The sequence below is a fragment of the Heloderma suspectum genome, chromosome 11 (assembly GCF_057233095.1).
Source record: "Heloderma suspectum isolate Gila_16-S chromosome 11, 16-S_ref, whole genome shotgun sequence".
Classification (NCBI taxonomy): domain Eukaryota; kingdom Metazoa; phylum Chordata; class Lepidosauria; order Squamata; family Helodermatidae; genus Heloderma; species Heloderma suspectum.
Window position 1 is genome coordinate 39,136,459 of NC_139468.1, and position 21,042 is coordinate 39,157,500.

The 21,042-nt window shown below is 48.5% G+C and overlaps 1 protein-coding gene across 1 annotated transcript in view; it reads left to right on the forward strand.

Annotated features, from left to right (window-relative positions):
• The window catches only part of RASL12 (RAS like family 12), a 59,364-nt gene that overhangs the window by 14,179 nt on the left and 24,143 nt on the right, over positions 1-21,042 (forward strand). Inside the window, exons 5-8 of the mRNA XM_084817452.1 lie at positions 1,594-1,718; positions 3,580-3,636; positions 12,955-13,028; positions 17,610-17,800. Coding sequence (XP_084673578.1) covers positions 1,601-1,718; positions 3,580-3,636; positions 12,955-13,028; positions 17,610-17,800 — 440 coding nt within the window. The 5' untranslated portion in view covers positions 1,594-1,600. The remainder of the gene's footprint in view (positions 1-1,593; positions 1,719-3,579; positions 3,637-12,954; positions 13,029-17,609; positions 17,801-21,042) is intronic.

Consider the following 21,042-nt stretch of genomic DNA (forward strand, 5'->3'; position numbering starts at 1 on the left):
TCTCCCCATCCCTGGCAGTAGAAATACAATAATAACAAAGTCACCATTTGCTAACCATTTGCTGCCCTTTTGTGACACCTCAAATCTGCTGCCCAAGGCGACTGCCTCACTGTGCCTCATGGTAGGGCCGGCCCTGTAATAATCAAATGACAGAGAATCTTCTGAATTGGAAGCAGAGGTAGTTATCAGTCTAGAGCCGAAAGGCTGCAGGGAAGCCAGATGCTGTGCTGGACAGACATTTGCTGTGCTTGGAGCAGGACAGCTCTTATGGGCTCCAGCAGGTCTCACTTTAGAACCCAGCAATTGGGTTCTCCTTTGCTGCTTCTCCTTTGAGGACTGGAAACCAAGCAGCAGAGTTCCTGTCACTGTCCCAGTTTGCCAGGAAAGGGACAGAAGATTAACTCATCACCTCAAGAGAGAGAAAAAGCTCTTAAACGAGCCAGAAGTTTCCTTTGTATGTCTGTCAGCCTCGATTCCCCCTGGATCTCTTCTCCACTTACTTGCAGAAAGGTGTTTCTTCGGCTGGAGGTGAGGGATTGTTTAACAAAGAACTGAAAGCGGCCCCAGCAAGGCGTCACGTTACGGGGTGGACGCGCATCTTATTTTTGTCCTGCTCTTGCAGGGGCGTTGGACCTCTTTCAGCCTGGGGGCTGAGTTCAGTTCTGGAGAAGCTCTCAGGGGCCACAAACCAGCAGCTAGATGGACCAAAGGGGTGAGGCCAAAAATACCAGCATATTTTAGTTTTAGCTGTCTTACTGCCAGTACCTAAGTCTTAGGAGAGGTGTTTCAATGTTTTAGGTTGCAGGAAGAAGCTGCACAGAAGCCAGGAAACTACCAAATGACCAGGTGGTTGGAGAAAAGAGATGGGGTCAACAGAAGGGGGTCTGGCCAGATCTGGCCCGTGGCCCTGAGAGCCAACGTCGCTGTGCTATTGCCTCGGTCAAACTGAAGGCAGAGCCTCCACTCACTGGTGGAGCCCCTGCTTAGTATCCAGAAGTTTGCAGGTTCAGTCCCCAGCATCTCCAGGTAGGGCTAGGCTGGGCAGAAAACCTCCTGTCTGATACCCTGGAAAGCAGCTGTCAGTCAGTGTAGAGACCAATACCGAGCAAGATGGCCCAGCAGCAGAGCTCAATATAAGGCGGCTTTGTAGGTTCCCAAGCTGGTTTTTGAAACTCCAGAGGTATCGGCCAAGTCTGTTGAATATGTAGGATTTGTGTACACCCCACAGTCTGCGGTTCCTCTTTCACACCTAATGTCAACTCTGCGGTGACTGTCACCTTCTTTGAGCGTGTGCGTCAGGGCCTTCCGCAGGCGTGAACAACTGGGTACATTCAGGATATCAGGAAAAATAATTGTGCTGTAACCACAGTTAATCACGCGATCGTATCCACCAAGTTGGCGAAGAAGCCTTGTGTTTATGGCAGTGAGCCCGCCTATCGCCTGGCCATTTTTATTGCTGACATTTTATGGTTTTAATCAGGGTTCCTCTGGCTGCCGTTTCCCTCTGTCCAAAGGGGAGGGGCTGGAAACTGAAGGACGAAATGAGTTACTAATGATGAATAACGTTCCCAAAATTGTTTATTGTTTACCTAGTCCGAGGATGTCTTCCATGTTTGGCAAGCCTCGAACTGCCCCCTGTGCAAGCGAGCGCCATCTCCACAGCCTTCTCCAAGAATGCAATGTGGCCATCTTGGGGTGTCCAGGGTCTGGAAAATCAGGTGAGGAGGTGTGATGGGAGGGAGGGCTCCTTGCTGTGCAGGGGGTGGGGTTCAGCCCAGTCCCTGGCTCTTCACGCTAAAGGACATTTCTCTGCTGGTACCGTCTGCTCCCCTAGTCCCAACTAAGATGCATCCCATGCCCCTACTCATAAGTAGAAGTGCTGCCAGGTAGACACTGAAGTCTGCCTCCTGCAGGCTAGGGGGCATTACTTGTGAGCAGGCCTGCTTGCGGACAGGTGTGCACTTATGCATGAGTAGATCTCGACTCAGAGAATGGTCTGAGAACACAACGGGAAACGCCTTGCACCCACCTGCAGCTTGAATCGACTGGCTGGGCACTTACTCATGCCTCTGTCCCAGGACTGGGGTGTGTGCCGTTCGCGAATTCTGTGGGAACCAACAGCCAACTTTGCTGGAGGTCGCCATCGCAAGGTGTACTTGCGACTGTGGTGTTTTTGCAACGCTGCACATATTCTGTCTACAGAGTGGTGCAAAGTGGCACTGATTCTGTCTCCATCCTTGCGCATCCCATCTAATAATGTTGAACCCACCAGACTCCAGTGGGCATTGGTGCTGGATCCTTGATTTTGGAGTACCAACCATAAGCTTTAGCCCATTGGTTTTGCCAGGGCAGCTGCAGCGACCCAGACCAGCTCTAGAGTCGAGGAGTCCCTGAGGAAAGTGCGATCTGGTGGGGCCTTCCTCCTCCAGTGGAGGGCTCCCCTTAAGGCTCACAGCGGTCAGGGAGGCCAGCACTCCGGGTGTGGCAGAAATCTCCCCCCACACACACACACACACATCCCAGATGATACTTCAGAAGCTGAGCCGCCTTCTGGAGCAGACTTTCCCAACCTGGTACCCTTCAGACAGCAGCAGCTGGTGGCTACAGTGTCAGTGGGGCAGTGAATCCACTCCAGGTTTCAGTCAGAACCAGACATGACTCTAAAGGAGCTATCCAAAGAGCGAAGAACCTTGGAGAGCTCCTGTAGAGTTCTGACTGGAACTTGGAGTGGATTCACTGCCCCACTGACACCAGAGTCACCAGCCTCCACTGCCTTCAGATGTTTTTGACTACAACTCCCATAATGGCAGACCATTGTCCAGGCTGCCTGGGATGGATGGGAATTGTAGTCCAAAACATCTGGAGGGAGCCAGATCAGGGAACACTGTTCTGGAGCCCTGTCAAAAACAAAGACGACAGCCTCCAAGGGCTGGCCTGGTATGTGTGCTTGAAGAGGGGAGGAAAAAGCGAGTGTGGGTGCCGGGCCCTGGCAAGGCCCCGCGCCCCAGGAGCAGTTTGAGGTTGCCAAGTGTCGGCACCAGGCCGGGAATGACAAACGTGCCCCTCAGGGAGTCGAGTGTTTCCAAAGGTTTTTGTCCATGTATGCAACGAAATAAAGAGGCCAAGCTTCCCGAAGAAAGAAAAAAGGGATGTCTCAGCGGCCAACAAACTTGAGAAACCAAGTAGATGGATTGAGAACAGGCACGTCCAAGAGCACAGAATACATACAGGTGAGCAAACTCACCTGGGATGAACTTGTTCGTTCTGGGGTCCCTTGGCCATCTGTATGATCCTGGCTGTAGAACAACCTTCCCCCACGTGGCTCCCTCCAGATGTGTTGGACTGGAACCCCCATCCATTCCCTGGAGGGAGCCACGTGGGGGAAGGCCGCTGTGGTAGGATCTACTTGTCACAGACAGGCTCGACGTCCATCCACACCCTGGGGACGTCGGGTTTTGGTGGGATACGGTCCCAAGCAGGCTGAAAGTGTGTTCCACCTGTGCAAAAGTGGGATGTTTTGGCTCAGCAGTGGCAAGAGTGTCTGGTAGAGACTAAGCACCCCTCTCTTGCTTCTTCCAGCACTGACGGTGAAGTTTCTAACCAAGAGGTTTATAAGCGAATATGATCCTAACCTAGGTAAGGCTCTGCCCTTGCGGTTCCTTGCCCCTCTCACATTCCTTGCTCCTTCTTCCACCCTCTGCGCTTTGTCTTCCTTAAAAGTAAACAATCCTTCTCCAGGACGTGGACCAGGAACCAGAGTCCTGAGGCTTGGAACGAGCGTGGTGCTCTCCGTGGACCATGTTTGTTCAGACCCCGGGTGTCCTGTCTGGAAAAGATGGGAGTTGCTGGCCAGCACCTCTGGCGAGCACCAGGTTGGGAAAGGCTGCTCTGCATTAGCCAGGCCTGGTGGAAACAATAATCCTCCCCACAGAACAGGATCTTTTGACTGCTACACTGCAGGTCCCCATCACCTCAGAGTCCCTGAATTGGAGGAGGACACCCACAGTCCCGCGTAGCCCTAGTAGTGCTTTTATGCAGTTCTAAGGGTTACTCAGGGCTAAACTGCGCACTTGGAGCTTTTCTACATGAGGCCGTTAATCAGCTGTTATTCTGCTGTATCTACCTTGGGGTTTGTTACAGAACTGAGATCCAAGCAGTACATGAGGAGCGTTTCCTTTCCTGCTTTTACACTATATAACCTCTAGGGGGCACTGTGGCATAGCAGAATAGTGCAAATACACAAGGGAAACTGTGCTTTCATTCACTTTCACAATTAATTGCCACATTTTCCCTGCTCTGAAGAAAAAAAAACTTGCTGAAAGTGCTCTTTAGACACAGAAGTGAAACTGGAGGGTCACATCATCATCTAAAGAACCCGTAAACAACCGCGAGTAGGGAATGATGAGTGCATGATAAATGCCTCATGTAGAAAAGCCCTAATTTAAATTTGTAGGCTGCAACTGAGCCTCATTTTCTTTGTTTATCTCCAGCTACGCACACAGGGGCCCTGATCCAGGCCTTACTTGTCATTAAAAAAAAGAAAGTGAGGCTCATCTGGATGCTGCGTATTTAACATAACGCGTAGTTTAGCCCCCACAAACAAAAACTGGAGTTTGGAATGCCCTAGCAAAGCTCCTCAAGATGGGTTGATGCAGCGTGCAAAATTTCTGCTTCTGCTTATGGCATATGTGAGGCCCACAAGTCACCAGCAGGGAGCCACCAGAGGCCAAAGGGCCGGGAGGGGAGGTATTGCATGCAGCAATCCTAAAAGAGTGTGGTAAGAACCAAGCAGAAAAGCTGGGCCCGATCTCTGGGCCTCCAGTGGACGTTAGCAACCAGCATGTCTCCCTTCTAGGGAAGGGGGAGGGTTTGTCCGGAAACGTTCCAGAGTATTTTGAGTTGCTGGAGTTCTGCTTGCAGTGTTGTTTTGCCGTTGTTTCAAAACAAGCTGCCAAATTTAGAGCACATACCAAGGAAAGCAGAGATGGAAAATGCAGATTGTGTAGAAGGGAAAGGGGAGGCTGTTGGGATTTTAAAATCCTCCAAACATTTCACTTACGATGCTCTCTTTTACCCTTCATGGGCTGTGAGATAGAGCTATTGTGAACCAACGAAGTGATGTTTAAATGAAGCATAGCAAATGAGGTGGTGTCCTAGTTTGGATGCAACGGCCAAGCCATAATTTGGCTCTCGGAGCTTAGTCTCCCCTCTGCTCTCTTGTTTCATGGCCTTATTTCCTCCCTGATCACAAGCTGAATATGAGCCAACAATGTGATGTGGCTGCAAAAAAGGCAAATGCTATTTTGGGCTGCTTTAATAGAAATATAGCTTCCAAATCCCGTTAAGTATTAGTTCCCCTCTACTCAGCCCTGGGTACTAAGTAGAGGGGAGTACTGGAGTACTGTGTCCAGTTCTGGGCACCACACTTTAAGAAGGGGGCTGGAAACAAAGCCCTATGACGAGAGACTGAAAGAACTGGGCCTGTTTAGCCTTGAGAAGGGAAGACTGGGGGGAGATAGGATAGCGCTCTTCAAGTACTTGAAGGGTTGTCACAGAGAGGAAGGCCGGGATTTTTTCTCGATCATCCCAGAGTGCAGGACATGGAATAATGGGCTCCAGTGAGAGGAAGCCAGATTCCGGCTGAACATCAGGAAAAAACTCCTGATGGTTAGAGCAATACGACAATGGAACCAATTCCCTAGGGAGGTGGTGGGCTCTCCCACACCGGAGGCATTAAGATGAGGCTGGACAGCCATGTGCCAGGGATGCTCTGACATGGCTTCCTGCACTGAGCAGGGGGTTGGACTCGATGGTCTTGTAGGCCCCTTCCAACCCTACTGTTCTATGATTCTTTGATTTTCTGGTTCATGGAAAACTAGTTTGCCATTACATCTGAACTGGGACACCCATGGTTTGCCCAAGCCGTAATTGGAAATCATGTTCAGCCATCCTTCTCCATTCTAGTTTGCACAAACCGGGTTCCCTGTTTACATGTAATAGCAAACTATGCAACACAGGAAGCTGCCTTATATCAAGTCATAGCACCCATCGCTATGTTGTCAACACGACTGGCAGCAGCTCTCCTGGGCTTCCGAAAGGAGCGTTTCCCTTCCTGACCTGGAGATGCTGGGATTTGAAGTTGGGACCTTCTGTATGCAAATCATGTGCGCTACTACTGAGCTATGGTCCTGCCTTGCTGTAGGCCTCTGCTAATAACATCCCAGTCCAGACCAGTAAAGATAAAATGCAGAGTAATCACAGTTTTGAAACAACTCCAGACAAGTATCAGTGATGAAGAACAGAACAGCATAAAAAGGTTTTAAAGGTCTGTTTAGGAGCAACTAAATTGCTGACCAAATGTGCAACCTGTGGGAGGGAGTTCCACAAAGATGAGGTCACCACTGAAAAGGCCCTGTCTCTTGTGCCTGGTGGCAGGCATCTGTGTGCCCAACCTGAGGGCCCAGGCAGGTTCATACAGGTAGGAAGTTTGAGAACCATTGTTCTAAGGCAGACCTCCCCAACCTGGTGCCCTCCAGATGAATAACACCTTCCATCATCCCCAGCCAGCATGGCCAATGGTGCTGAAAAGCATCTGTGATGGGAGTTGTAGTCCAAGAGATCTGTAGGGCACCAGCTTGGGGAAAGCTTTTCTAAGGCATCTTCCCATGGCGTCCAGTTTAATGTGTGAAGGAGTTAGGACCACCTTGCAGTTTGTTTGGGAAGGGGCAGTTCTCCCATCCCAAAATCGAGGGAGGACCTCTCTCTCCCACACACCCCCATACCTTTTTACTAGCCCGCCCAATTCCTCCCAGCCTGAACTTATGGCCAACCTGAACAACTTTTCCCAATAACTTTTGAAAATCTGTTCTTGACGTTCTAGACACCCTTTGACAAGACAGCTCCCTTCAGGTTCAGTGGACTACCTGGCTAAGATCAACAGCAAGCGTTGTATGCTGGGCATGGCACCATTTTAGCTTTACAGCCCCCTGTAGCTTGTACAATTGGGTGAAGTAGTGAAGTTTGGCAAGTGCAGCTTTTCTGACTGTTGCAGACATACAGAGTGACAAGCTACACCAATTCCCTCTTCTAGACAACTTTTGTAGATACAAACTGAGGGCTGTCCATCCATGCATTTTCATGGGTGTCCTTCAGAAAGCAGCATAAATACTAATATATGCTTGCACCTTCTGAAGAAAGTCCATAGGATTTTTATACGTAAGCTCTCTCTCTCTTTTCTTTTTTCACTCAGAATGCCTTATGCCATCTGGATGGTGCACAGTTTCATTTGAATTCACAAACCTGCAATTTGTGAAATGTGTTAGCTTTGGCAGGGGTCTTTCTAAAATAAATAATTTTAAAAAGAATCAGGCTGGGCCAAAATTTCATGCTCACTTTTATCTTGTGCTGCCAATGCTAAATATTGTCCACATATTTTCCCACTGCAATCACGTTCAAGAAGTCAGAACTGTTTTTATAGGCCAACCCAACAGGACACAGCAAAGATCTGTGAATGATTTATCACAAAGGTTAGCCGAGATATGAACAGAAGCGACACATAAACTTGTCCAAAGGCATAACAACTTTAATGGGTGAAGTTCCCAAATAATATCCTTTCTTCAAGTTCCCAGGTACGGGTGCTTCCAGATGGAGGACTCCTAGCACTTGCAGTCAGAAGGCTTTGTGTAGCTGTTCCATCTTGATGGAGGCTTTCTTCACACGGAGCTTTTATCCGGAGATTGAGATTGCTCCCTCACAGACGTTTGCGGGCTCTTTATATGACGCTGTGACCCTCCAGGGCGTCTCTTGCACTAAATGCCCTTTGTTCCATTTTTACATAGATTACAGATAATGAGCTATCAAATTACTCCGTTGTGCTCCGCTTGAGTTCCCTCCATGAAGAGGAAAAGCGGCAAGAAGAGGAGCGAGATCTTTGAAAGATAATGGAGTCTTATCTAATAAGACTCAGATATGGGGAGAAGGAGGGGGAAAGGGGAGGGGGTGAAAAAGGGAGTCGTTGTGATCCTGCATTTAAAATGGAATCATAGAATAGTAGGGTTGGAAGGGGTCTACAAGGACATCGAGTCCAACCCCCAAGTGGAAAGCCCCGTTTTAAATGCAGGATTTTAGGTTGGTGTAGAGATGCCCAGATTTTCTGCATAAGGTAAAAGACAGAATAAGCAATAAGAAAACACAAGATGGTCACAAGTAGAAGGACAACATCCGGAGCCCCTGTAAGCGCCCAAGGATGAGGCAGGCAGGGCGATTGTACAATAATTTTACAGTGGATCCAGATGTCATTGCCTTCCTTTTGCAGCCCTCCCATGTTTTCCCAATGCTTCTTCCGTCTCTTTTCTTATCGGAGGAGAATTATCCATCAGAGAAGACAAGCAAGCGCAGCTGCCCAGTGCCGTCTGATTGGCAGCAGCGCGAGGAGCCCTCTGTCTGGAACCCTGCCCCGCTTGTTTCCAAGAAAGGGGAAAGAGACGATGCCCTCCCTCAGTTTCTGAAGTCTCTGTGAAAATATCTCGCCAGAGCTGAATCACAGAGCATTCATTTAGCACACAGAAAAGAGAGGGAGGCGGGGAGACGTCCTCAGCTGGACCAAGAGGAATTTCCCTCTCTTTCGAAGGTCATTATTGTTGAGCTTTCATTGGGGGGGGGGGGTGGAATAGGGTGGAGTTCCCAGTGCAGAGCATGTTTTCAGTGGTGTGTGTGCAGGGAGACCAGCGATTCTAAACCGTGGGGTGCCTCTCTGCCAGGAGGAACATGACACCCGGGGAGGGCAGGGCAGGGACCTGCGGCAGATGGAGCCTGGGGTGGCCTCCTCCTCCAGGCCAAAGAGGCTCCGCGTCGCAGCTACAGCAATGCCTCTGTTAACCACAGAAGTTGCAGTGAGGGAGGCAGGGCACGTGATGGGAGCTTTGTGCCACAGCGGTCCCTCCCTGCCCCTGTCTCTTTCTCTGGCTCGCCAGTTTGGCCGATGTCCAAGATGCCCTGCCATAGCCCTCTCATGGGATCAGCATCCCAGTCCTCACACCCTCACATGCAGCGCTGTAGGCTGCATATATCTGGCTGCTTGTGGGGGGTGGGGGTAGGGTGGGGTTAGAAAGTAAAGGGCCCAAATTGTGGAAGGAATTAGGGATGGTGGAGAATTCCGCCATGGACTCCAGTGAGGCTGGATTCCAAGAATCCAGCCCCCTGGAGCCCACAACGGAACGAAAGACTCACCTCCACCACCTGGGGGGATCTGCGTGGAACGGATCCTACCTGCTGCCATCCGTCTGCTGCCATCCACTGCTGCCTGTCCTGTCCGCTGCTGCCTGTCTTCGGACACAAATGGCGTCCGGCATAGCAGACGCCATTTGTGTCTCTGCCTTTTGCCGTGATAGGCTACTTAAAGATTTACGTAGCCTATCCTCTACGCCATTTGCGTCCCTGCTCTTTGCTGTGATAGGCTATGTAAATCTTTACGTAGCCTATCACGGCAAAAGGCAGGGATGCAAATGGCGTCCGCTACGCCGGATGCCATTTGCGTCTGAAGACTGGTAGTCCAGCAGCAGACAGTCCCGGCCAGCAGCTCCACGGACTTGCCATGGAACGGAGCCAGCCGGGGAGGATTCCAGAGGGAGGAACGGATTGCCTCCCCCCCCGTGGACCCCCCAGCGGACTTGGAGGTGAGTTCCGTACACCCCTAGGAAGGATCATAGCTCAGTGGTAGAGCCCCTGCTTTGCATGCAGAAGGTCTCAGGTTCAGTCCCCAGCATCTCCAGGTAGGGATGGGAAAACTCCTGCCTGAAACCCTGGAAAGCCATCACTGCCAGTCAGTGTCGACAATCCTGGGCTAGATGGACCCAGGGCCTGACTCAGTATAAGGCAGCTTCCTATGTGCCATCTATGTCAGGGATGGGGAACGTGTGGCTCTCTAGGTGTTGTTGAATTGCAGTTCCTATCAGCACTAGCCAGCACAGCCAATGGTGATGGATGATGGGAGTTGCAATCCAACAGCAGGCTTTTCTCCATGAGGCTTTTAACCTTCACCTTTTCCAAGGCTTCTGCTTCTGATCAGCGCCTTTACATATGTTTTTTTCTGGGGGTTTCCTTTCTCTGCCTTCCTATACGTTCCATTAGACAACCACTAGGTGGCACTGTGGTATAATGGAATTGCGCAATTACACTAGTCTTCTATAGTGCTATTGAGAAAAATACCAGACTTTCCTCACTAGGAAACCCCCCTGCAATAAAAGTTGCAAAGCATGGGAGAGGCCCTGGAGGACAATGACATCATCTAAAGGACCCACAAACTACCGTGAGTGAGTAGTCATGAGTGCACAATAAAAGCCTCGTGGAGAATGGATTAACATCTGGAAGGCCACATGTTCCCTGCCCCTGACCTATGTGGATAGACACATGCAAGGTTCCCAGAGTAGAATTTAGATCGATGCAATTCCCGCTTAGGTTACGAGCGGCCCTGGGTTCATATCCTGGACAAGCCTTGCTTTGTGCTGGAAGGATGGCTGTACCTTTAGAATTGTATGGAGTGTGGCTGTAGTTCAGTGATAGAGCCCCAGCATTGCATGCAGAAGGTCACAGGTTCAATCCCCAGCAGCTCCAGGTAGGCATGGAAAAGACCCCTGGCTGAAACTTTGGAGGGCTGCTGCCAATCGCTGTAGGTAATACTGAGCTAGAGGGACTGAGGACCATCTGACTTGGCAGCTCCCTTTGTTTTCTGCTTATTGGTGCATCTGTGGAGAACGATGAGCAAGACCTCAGGCTGCCAAAGGCTCCATCAGTGTGTCAGGGACAAGAAAGTGGAGATATAATCTTGCAGAAATTCTTGGCAGGTGGCTATTTTGAGTAGAGTCCAGAGTCCGGGGATGGGGATGGGGAGATGAGGATTTAGGAGAAGGCAGGAGAGAAAGAGTTTTGGAGGTGACCCAGTACTCTTTTCAGGAGACGAAGCCTCTTCCCTGAATTGGGAGTTTTCATCGAAAGGGGCTAGAGAGTAAGCTATCTCGATACAAGAGGAAACATGTAGGCAAGGTGTCTAGCCACTTTCTGAATAAGAAGCGACATTCCAGTTTTTGTGGGAGATTCCCAGATTCCAGTTCTTTTTGGCCAAGCCATGCAAAGGTACTGGGGTGACTGGCAAGCACATGGCAGTTAGTTTTGAATTGCACTTTTGATGTGACAGAGGGTGTCTCTGCATTAAGGAAAAAACCCTTATCCTTACTGGGGCTTTCTCCTTTTGCTTTCCTTATAGGATTAGGATGGGCTCCTTTACATGGCAGACACATGGCTTGAATCGAGGGAGCGCATCCCTCCCTCCCTGGCATGAGTGCAAAGTCTGCAACCCTCAGCACACTTGCTTGGGAGTAAGTCCCATTGGGCTTAATGGGAGTTACTTCTGAGTAGATGTAAGATTGTGCTGCTAGTCTGCAATCCTCAGCACACTTGCTTGGGAGTAAGCCCCATTGAACTCAGTGGGAGTTCTGAGTAGACAAAAGATTGTGTTGTACGTCTGCAATCTTAGGCACACTTACTTGGGAGTAAGCCCCACTGAACTTAATAGGGTGGTCTGAATCAACAGAGGACGTTGATTCTAAGCTTGGTGGGGGATCAGATCTGTCTCCCTTTGTTTCAGGGAGACATTTTACCTTCTTCTCCCTCCGATTGGCCTGCAATCGAGAAAAGTGCTCCAGCATTTACGTGGCAGGCACGTGGTTTGAATCAAGGAAAGTCCTTCCTCAGCAAGTTCGTAGCGCTATGCCGGCATTACACGCTGCCGATATGGCGCCATTACCTTTTATTACCAGCTTATTGCCAATCATTTTGAAAGGGGGAAATGTGCAGGAGACTTCCTGGAGGTTGACAACATCACGTAAAGGACCTGCAGACTTCTGTGAGTGACCAATCAGAAGCGTGCAATCACTCGTGTAGAGACACCCAGAGCCAGTTTAAGTTTGGAGTACAGCTGCGCTGGAATAGGGCCAGCCAACTTTCTACTTCCATCCCACAAGTGTGGGCTGAGTGTGATCTCCAAGGAAGCGCTCTGCATTCCAGGTAGGGCTGCTGGAGACATTTGAGATGGATTAAAATGAGCTCAGATTTCTAAGAATCCGACCTGCAGAATCCACTGCAGAGCAACCCCCTCAGGCCCTGTGGAGTCCATGGACTTTCGGATGATTTTTTTACTTTGCAAAATTGCGCATATAAATCCGTAGAAAAATACGTACGTTTCTGCTGAGGAAACATAGAATGGAATAGGGGACAATACACTAAATGTTATGTACTGGGGTAAATTATGTAAATACTTACGTAAATACTTACATAAATATTTACATAATTATTTCCATATCTTTCTGCATGATGGAAAAAAAATATTCGCCTCTGTCTGGGGGCGGATGACAGAACAAAAGGCGCCTGACAATCCACAAAACACAGATGGAGCAGATTTTACACAGTCCGTACATCCCTAATTCCAGGTGCCCTCCATGTGTCTAGAGACTACGGATGCCTCCAGGCACCACTCTTAAGGCACCGCTGCTCCGCCTTGTTCACAGAATTTTATGCGGGGTCCAGACAACGTCATCTTCTCCTTGTAACCCTCCTGTGTTTCCTCACTGCTTCTTCTGTCATTTTTCTTACCACAGAAATTCTGTTAAGGAGAAAAAAGATGGAACAGCTGCATGATGCCTTCTGACTGGTAGCACTAGAAGTCTGGAAGTACCCAAAGACACGTCAAGGGCGCCTTGCTGCAACAAGATGCCCTTGTAAATGTATTTCCATGAACTGGCAAGATAGAAGGCAGCTTGCAGGATTTCACTCTGACCTAGCAAAAATGTTAGTCCCTGCTTGCATGTCCTGTGAGGGTAACAGCTCAGACTTTGGAAGAGGAGAAACTTGCACTCTTCCAAATTAATGTTGGCCCACTTGAAAAGAATCTTTCTCTTGCAGAGGACACTTATGCTTCAGAAGAGGTTGTAGACCAACAGACAGTTCTGCTGAAGGTGATGGATACAGCTGACCAGGTAACCGAACCCGGAGCTGCAGTGACAAGGAAGATGCACTTTTCCCAAAGCGTCCTTGGAGACTTTGGAAATAGTGCAAAGCACCGTTGGTAATGCAGTGTGTTGCAGTGAAATTCATGCATTACCGTCTACCAGGTTCATATTGCAGATGGACATTGTGTGCAAATGCAAGTTTGCAAATCTCCTGGGAGACACCCGTTCATCCCCCTGCCCCACCAGATGGAGCAAGTAAAACCCATTGAGGCCAATAGGACTACACATGAGTAAATCTGCATAGTCGCATCTATATTCTGAAAGATTAATCAAACAGCTCTTTTCCAAAACAAGAAAACTTTGCTGCACAAGGTAAACAGCTCCCATCACTCATGGCCTTATTATCACAGAGATGGTGTATAGCACTAAAGGCATCCCCTTCATAAGTAAGCACAACCTCTTGTCCAACATGAATGGGTGAGCATATTTCCTGAGCAGAGGCTCTCTTTTCCTTGGTATTCCACTTCTCACAGAAGTAGGATTTGGAGACATCACTGTGAAATAGCATCTTGCATTTATCCTGGGTGTTCATTTTGGAAGACAGCTTATACTTAAGGCAATGTATTTCCTCAAGGATTTTTTGGACAGAGGTGTTTGATGAGTCCTTTCCCACAGAGATGCAACTATGCAAATTTACTCATGAGTAGCCCCACTGGCCTCATCAAGCCCCTCCTGTCGATTATTTTTGAGCAATCATGGAGGACGGGTGAAGTGCCAGATGACTGGAGGAGGGTAATGTTGTCCCTATCTTCAAAAAGGGTAAAAAGGAGGAACCTGGGAACTACAGACCAGTCAGTCTGACATCAATCCCTGGGAAAATTCTGGAGCAGATTATCAAGCAATCCATCTGTACGTACCTTGAAAACAATGCAGTGATTACTCGAAGCCAACATGGATTTGTCAAGAACAAATCCTGCCAGACGAACCTGATCTCATTTTTTGATCAGGTCACCTCCCCTGTGGACTGTGGGAATGCTGTGGACATAATATACCTCGACTTCAGCAAAGCTTTCGACAAAGTGCCCCATGATATCCTGATGAGCAAACTAGCTCAAAGTGGGCTAGATGAAACAACGATCCGGTGGATCCACAGTTGGCTACAAAATCGGACTCAAAGAGTGCTTATCAATAAGATCTTCTCTCAAACTGGGGAGAGGTGACAAGCGGGGTACAGCAGGGCTCAGTCCTGGGCCCAGTGCTCTTCAACATTTTTATTAATGACTTCAAGGAGGAGGTGCAGGGAATGCTTACTGAATTTGCAGATGACACAAAATTGGGCAGGATAGCTAATAACTTGAAGACAGAAACAAAATTCAAAGTGATTTGGATAGACTGGAGCGCTGGGCAGAAAACAACAGAATGACATTTAAGAGGGATAAATGCCAAGTTCTGAACCTAGGAAAAAGAAAGCAAATGCACAGTTACAAGATGGGGGATACGTGGCTCAACCACACTACAAGCGAGAAGGATCTTGGAATTGTGGTCGATCACAAGCTGAATATGAGCCAACAATGTGATGTGGCTGCAAAAAAGGCAAATGCTCTTTTGGGCTGCATTAATAGAAGCATAGCTTCCAAATCCCGGGAAGTACTAGTTCCCCTCTACTCAGCACTGGTTAGGCCTCATCTGGAGTACTGTGTCCAGTTCTGGGCACCACACTTAAGAAGGATGCAGACAAGCTGGAGAGGGTTCAGAGAAGGGCAACAAAGATGATCAGGGAACTGGAAACAAAGCCCTGTGAGGAGAGACTGAAAGAACTGAGCATGTTCAGCCTTGAGAAGAGAAGACTGAGGGGGAGATATGATAGCACTCTTCAAGTACTTGAAAGGTTATCACAGAGAGGAAGGCCAGGATCTCAATCATCCCAGAGTGCAGGACATGGAATAATGGGCTCCAGTGAGAGGAAGCCAGATTCCGGCTGAACATCAGGAAAAACGTCCTGACTGTTAGAGCAATACGACAATGGAACCATTCACCTGGGGAGGCGGTGGGCTCTCCCACACTGGAGGCATTCAAGATGAGACTGGACAGCCACCTGTCGGGGATGCTCTGACTTGGATTCCTGCCTTGAGCAGGGGGTTGGACACGATGGCCTTGTCGGCCCCTTCCAACCCTACTATTCTATGATTCCTGCTCCATCTGGGCTGGGTGCACAACTATCTCCCAGGTGATTTGCAAACTTCCCTACAATTTGAAATGTGCAATATCGAGTTGGCAGACAGAAATGCATGGTTTTGCATCTCGAATGCATCTCGACTCCTGCTACAAGGGGCGGGGGGATGGGACAAGGCTGGGGTACTGCCCCTCTGAGCTGCAGCCCGCCCTGCATTTGGCTTGTCCACGGCCGTGTTACGTGCCACTTAACATATAAAGCAAATGCAGTCCACTTGGGACGCTGGAGGTATCATGCTTCTTTCTCATGCATTTCTTGAAATATTTCAAGATAGACGATCTTGAAAAAGAGATTAATATTATAAACTGGATAGGCCGGCCTGGTGGGCCAAATTTGGCCAGAGGTTCACCATCCCTGTTTTAGGCACAGTCAGGTAAACAGAAGAAGGTTTCTTTTAAAGCTAAAAACAAAGCTTCTTTTAATTAAAGGGTGGGGAGAGAAAAGCAGAACCGCAGATTAAAGGAGAAATGCCAGAGTCCGTGTGCAAGCCTATCTTATTGGAGGACCACAGTGCGCTGATCTTGTACGGCGCTGAGAGTTTCTTGGCCCAAGGCAGCGCTCTTCACATCCTCAGTCAAATCAGGCGATGGCTTTTTTTAATGCAGTGCCAACTGCAGCGTCCAGTTGCTTTTGGTCCACAATGGACAAAAGCCAGAGGAGGAGGAGGAGGCGGTGGCAGGCTGCAAGGCTCTGGGGTTGAAGCACCTTCCATAGGAGGAAAGACTAAAGCAGCTTCTCAGAGGCACTCCAGTGGCCACCCCGGGAAACAGAATGATGGATGAGACTTTGATTTGATCCCACAGGGTTCTTCTTGTGTTCTTGCAAGTGGGATCTACTACACAGTGGAGGCTGGTGTCTCTGATGTCTGTGGGGCGGTGAATCCGCTCTGGGTTTCAGTCAGAACCAGTCAGAACTCTAATGGAGCTATGCAAGGTACAGAGCATATATCCACTAGATATATGTTGTATGATTTTCTTGCACCTTCATCTCGTAACAAAAGTGGTCCTGTTCAGGGTTCCAGCCCTGCAGCCAGACATGCCTTCCTCTGGGATAACATAAGGTTTTAGCGGCTCAAGCAAGGTAATTAACTCTTCCCCCCACCCTCAGTTTTTCATTTTTTAACATTTGTTTTATTTATTATTACATGTTTGCACCACCTTTTTTCCTCTTCAAGGAGCCGAAGGCAGTTCTATTTTATGCTTGCAACAACCCTGTAAAATAGCTTAGGCTGAAAGTCAGTGATCTGGTTCACACGTAACGACAACCCAGAATATGAGTTGAGTATGGGTTGTTGTAGAATAGTGGGTTGTCATTATGTGTGAACCTGCACTACGGTTTAACTATGGGTTGTTAACCACGAACAACCCAGGAAAAGAATCCATGGTTTGTTAGTGGGTTGTGAATTCCTGATTGTTCATGGTTAACAACCCATAGCTAAAGCATAACAGAGGGTTCATATGTAATGACAAGTCACAATTCAGCAACAACCCATGATTTAAGAACAACCTATACTCAATCTGTACTCTGGGTACAACAACCCATACCCAGACCATATGTGGGTTGTTGTTACATACGAATTAGGTCAGTGACTGGCCCAAAGTCACCCAATGAGCTTCATGGCAGAGTGGGGACTAGATCCCAGGTCTCTCCGGTCCAACACACTAACTACTACATCACACTGGCACTGCTTTTCTTTTACAACTGACTGTATTCTGTGATTTGTTGGTTTCCACAGAACATGCTCAGCCCTCACTGGACTGGTTTGTCTCAGGAGAGAATATTTGCTTTTTGCTATTTGCTTTGTGTGTGTTGTTGTTGTTTTTTTTAACTATTTTTATCCCACTCTTCAGTCAAAAAGGCTCCTAGAGCGGTTTACCAAAATCAGAAATCAGATGGTCCCTACCCACAACCTTACAGTCTAAAAGACATAGCACAAAAGGAAAGGGGGATTGGGAGGGAGGAGGAAAAAAACGAATGTGGGCACTAGATCCTTAGTTACAAAGTTCGGCAGGTCGTTGAGATGGAAGCACAATGGAAGGGGTGATGCTTTCTCTCTCTCTGATGACTCCACCAGCTGTAGTTAGTGGCTGGAGGGAAAGAGGCTCTCAGCTGAAGCTGTATCCAGGCATGATCGACAGTGCCTCACTGCTGCTGCTTCCTCCTCCTCTGATGGCCTGAGGTTTTTTTAGATGTTTTTGTGCCTCTGCAAATATGGGGTTCTCCCAAGCATAGTGAGACCTCGCTCTTATTTCTCGGTGACCCTGTTTTGGTTCCATGCCTGTTGGCACGGGGGCACCGAGTCTGCTATTAGAGGGAGTCATGGATTCCAGTGGCGGGCAACACCTACTGACAGTCCCTGCATGGTTTTCTGCTAGGATGCGCCCATGAGCTGCGAGCGATACCTGAACTGGGCCAGTGCGTTCATGGTTGTCTACAGCATCGACAGCCGAAAGAGCTTCGAGGGAAGCCGGCAGTACCTGGACATCATTGCACTCCACTTGAAAAATGTGCAGCACAAATCGCCTGTTCTCCTGGTGGGGAACAAGCTGGACATGGAACAGTATAGGTAATTAGAAGCTTGCAGCCAAAGAATCTTAGAATCCTAGAATAGTAGGGTTGGAAGGGGCCTACAAGGCCATCAAGTCCAACCCCCTGCTCAATGCAGGAATCCAAGTCAGAGCATCCCTGACAGGTGGCTGTCCAGCCTCGTCTTGAAGGCCTCCAGTGTGCAAGAGCCCACCACCTCCCTAGGTCATGGGTTCTATTGTTGTGTTGCTCTAACAATTGGCTGGCTGGTTTAAATCAGGGGGTATAATGAAGCACCTCTTCACACTGCTTCTCTCTCTCTCTCTCTCTCTCTCTCTCTCTCTCTCAATTGAATAATTAATCATAAAACCATTAAACAATAATAATCCACAGTCCACTACACTCACCATCAATATAAAATCAGCACTAATAACCCAAGCAAATAAATCAAACCAAGCTACAGACACTAAGACCCAAAGGCTGGGGTAAAAAGCCAGGTCTTAACTTGGTGATGAAATAAGATCAATGTCAGCACCAGCCGGGCCTCCGAGGGGAGGGCACACCCAAATCGGGGTGCCACAGCCAATAACTCCCTTTCACACATCTCCACGTAATGGACAGGACCCAATCCTGGGATGTGGAGAAAGCCCCTTGGCAGATCTTAATACCTGGGTAGTGTATACTGGCAGAGGCGCTACCTCTAATATTGAGGTCCCAAACCACTGAGCCTTTCGACATGAGGCCTTTCTTGTGCACTCATGATTCCTCACTTACGGTAGTTTGCGGGTCCTTTATACGATGTCATCATTCTCCGGGGCTTCTCCCGTGATTTGCAAGCCTTTCAGCAGGGTTTTTTTCCTAATGAGGAAAGTGTGCTGGTATTTGTGAACGGCGGGATAAAGGCTAGCATAATTGAGCGATTCCATTATACCACAGCACCACTTAGTGGTTGTGTAATGGAACATAAGGAAAGGAAGAGAAGGACCCCCCCCTCCCCCGGAAAAAACACGTGCAAAGGAGCCGATCTTAATCCTGCAAAGAATCCGGAAACAGAAGCCTCAGTAAAGTGGCAGGTTACAAGCCTCATATAGAAAAGTGCATTGTCCTCGCTGCCACCTTGGGATTGCCTGGTCACACACAGGGCTGCAGTGATGGGAGCTGGCAAGTCGCTCTTTTCTAGACAGCCCTTGGAGGCACAGGAGTCCTCTCAGGTTCTAGACCTGCCCTAGACTAAAATGCTTCAATTCAACCATTTCAGCCCTGAGACAGCCACCAAAATGGGGAAGAAAATAGCCAAAACATTTCAGGACAGAGGTCCCCAATAAGGTACCCACAGACCTCTGCAAACCATTTTAATTTTTAAAAAATGTCTATTGCTTTAATATACATACATGGTTTTGTATATATGAATGAATACGTATGAAATGCATACATCTTTCTAGCTAGGATACATGGGCTTCAAGAAAAGTGGACCAAATATCCAAATAAGTATCCATTTGAAGGTGGTGCCTATACGCCACCCATTCAAATATTGAAAGCATTGTCAGGTCCTCAATCCACTGCATTATAGGAGATGAGTGTGTATCCTTCTAGTGTTATAATATCAGTCTTTTAGCTGTCAAAAAGCCATTTACATTGACCATTTGTTAATTTCCATGAAGCAGGTAAATAATTTAAAAGAGCGTATACATCAGTGAATATGAAAGACTGTTCCAGTACAAAATTCATCTGTGTAATAACCTCCTCCCCAAAAGAAGCAACTATTGGACATTGTCAAAACACATGTTTAAAAGACATTTAAAATCATTAGCTGTACTGTACCGCCAGCAATTAGCTGAATTAGACAATCCCTTATTAAAGAGATGTTGCAGTGTCTAATAGACACGAAACAAACGGTTTTGCTGAATAAGACGCAGCCTAAGATCCAGAGACATGACAAGTAGACGCCAAAGTCGCGATCCACTGATTAGGCATTGCGTGGTGGTGCCCACAGCAGTGTCTCAAGTTCCCAAATGTGCCCACAGATCCAAAAACGTTGGAGACTACTGTTTCAGGGGTGTTGCTTGCTTTGCTATTCCTTTGGGGGTTTTTAATAGTCTGCTCCCATCCCTAGGATTAAAAGCACTTTGTGCAGGCAGATGTAGTGCAGGTGGGCATTGGTATATTCATACTTGGGGGTTGGAAATGGCAGCAGGTAGCTGTCAGCGCTCTCTTTTGCCATGCATGTGAGAAAGTGGTTTTAAATGGGGGCCGGAGTTGGCCTACTTGATAAAAAGGGAAAGTAAGTGGCGTGACCCCCCGCCCAACATTTTCCTATTCCTCCCTAACTCCTGAAAAGTAACTGAACTGGGTCTCCCTGTTTCATTGCCCTCAACAGAGCCATTTTGGTTCAGCCCTAATCTAGACCTAGCAACCCCCTGCCTTCTTGACTCCCTAGCCCACAATCGACAAGACTTTTCCTCAAAGCTCTGTCTCTTCCACCTGCCCTGCCCTCCCCATAACTCACCTCCTTGCTTTCTCTACCACTTCCTTCACCATCCTGCCTCTGAGTGCATTGTCCTTTAAGTCACCTGTCTTCTAGAGTCTCCTTCTCATCCTTAACCTGCCTCCTAGAGTTTCTCCTTCCATAGGGCATGTTTAGGTTTTCTTCCCGGCCAAACTCACACAAAATGGGGTGTGGACCTTGTGCTGACAGCTTTGTTCCCTGAGCAGTTGGAATGTTAATTGACATTCTGTAACATCACACTAGTTCAGCCTGTCTGCATTACAGGCTTCACAGCCATAAGTGCAGTACCATATAGCAGGGCTGGGGAATATGTGGCCCTCCGGATGTTGTTGGACTGCAGCTCTCCTCAGCCCTAGCTAGCATAGCCAATGGTGAAGGATGATGTGAGTTGCAGTCCAACCACACCTGGAGAGCCACATGTCCCCCACCCCTGCAATGCAGAGTACCTGCAGTCAGGAGCAGATGGGTGGTGTTTACGTTGTTCACCGCAATCTAGCAATTGCAGCAGCTGTGGGAGCTGTAGCGCGTATTAGGCACGCCCCACTTCCCGGAGAGGGGTGACGTTCCTGGGGGCAGCTCTAGCAATCTGGGCACCCTATGGAGGAGAGATCCCTGCAGGCTTTTGGTGTTTTTCTAATACGAGTTTATTGACAAATGTACAAGTAGAGCATAGGTGGAGGCCACAAAGCACTCCTCGCATGGACCAGATCTGCGACCTCTCCTTCGATCCCCTGAAAGAGGCACATTGCACATCACAACTCTCTCTGCTCCCAAAC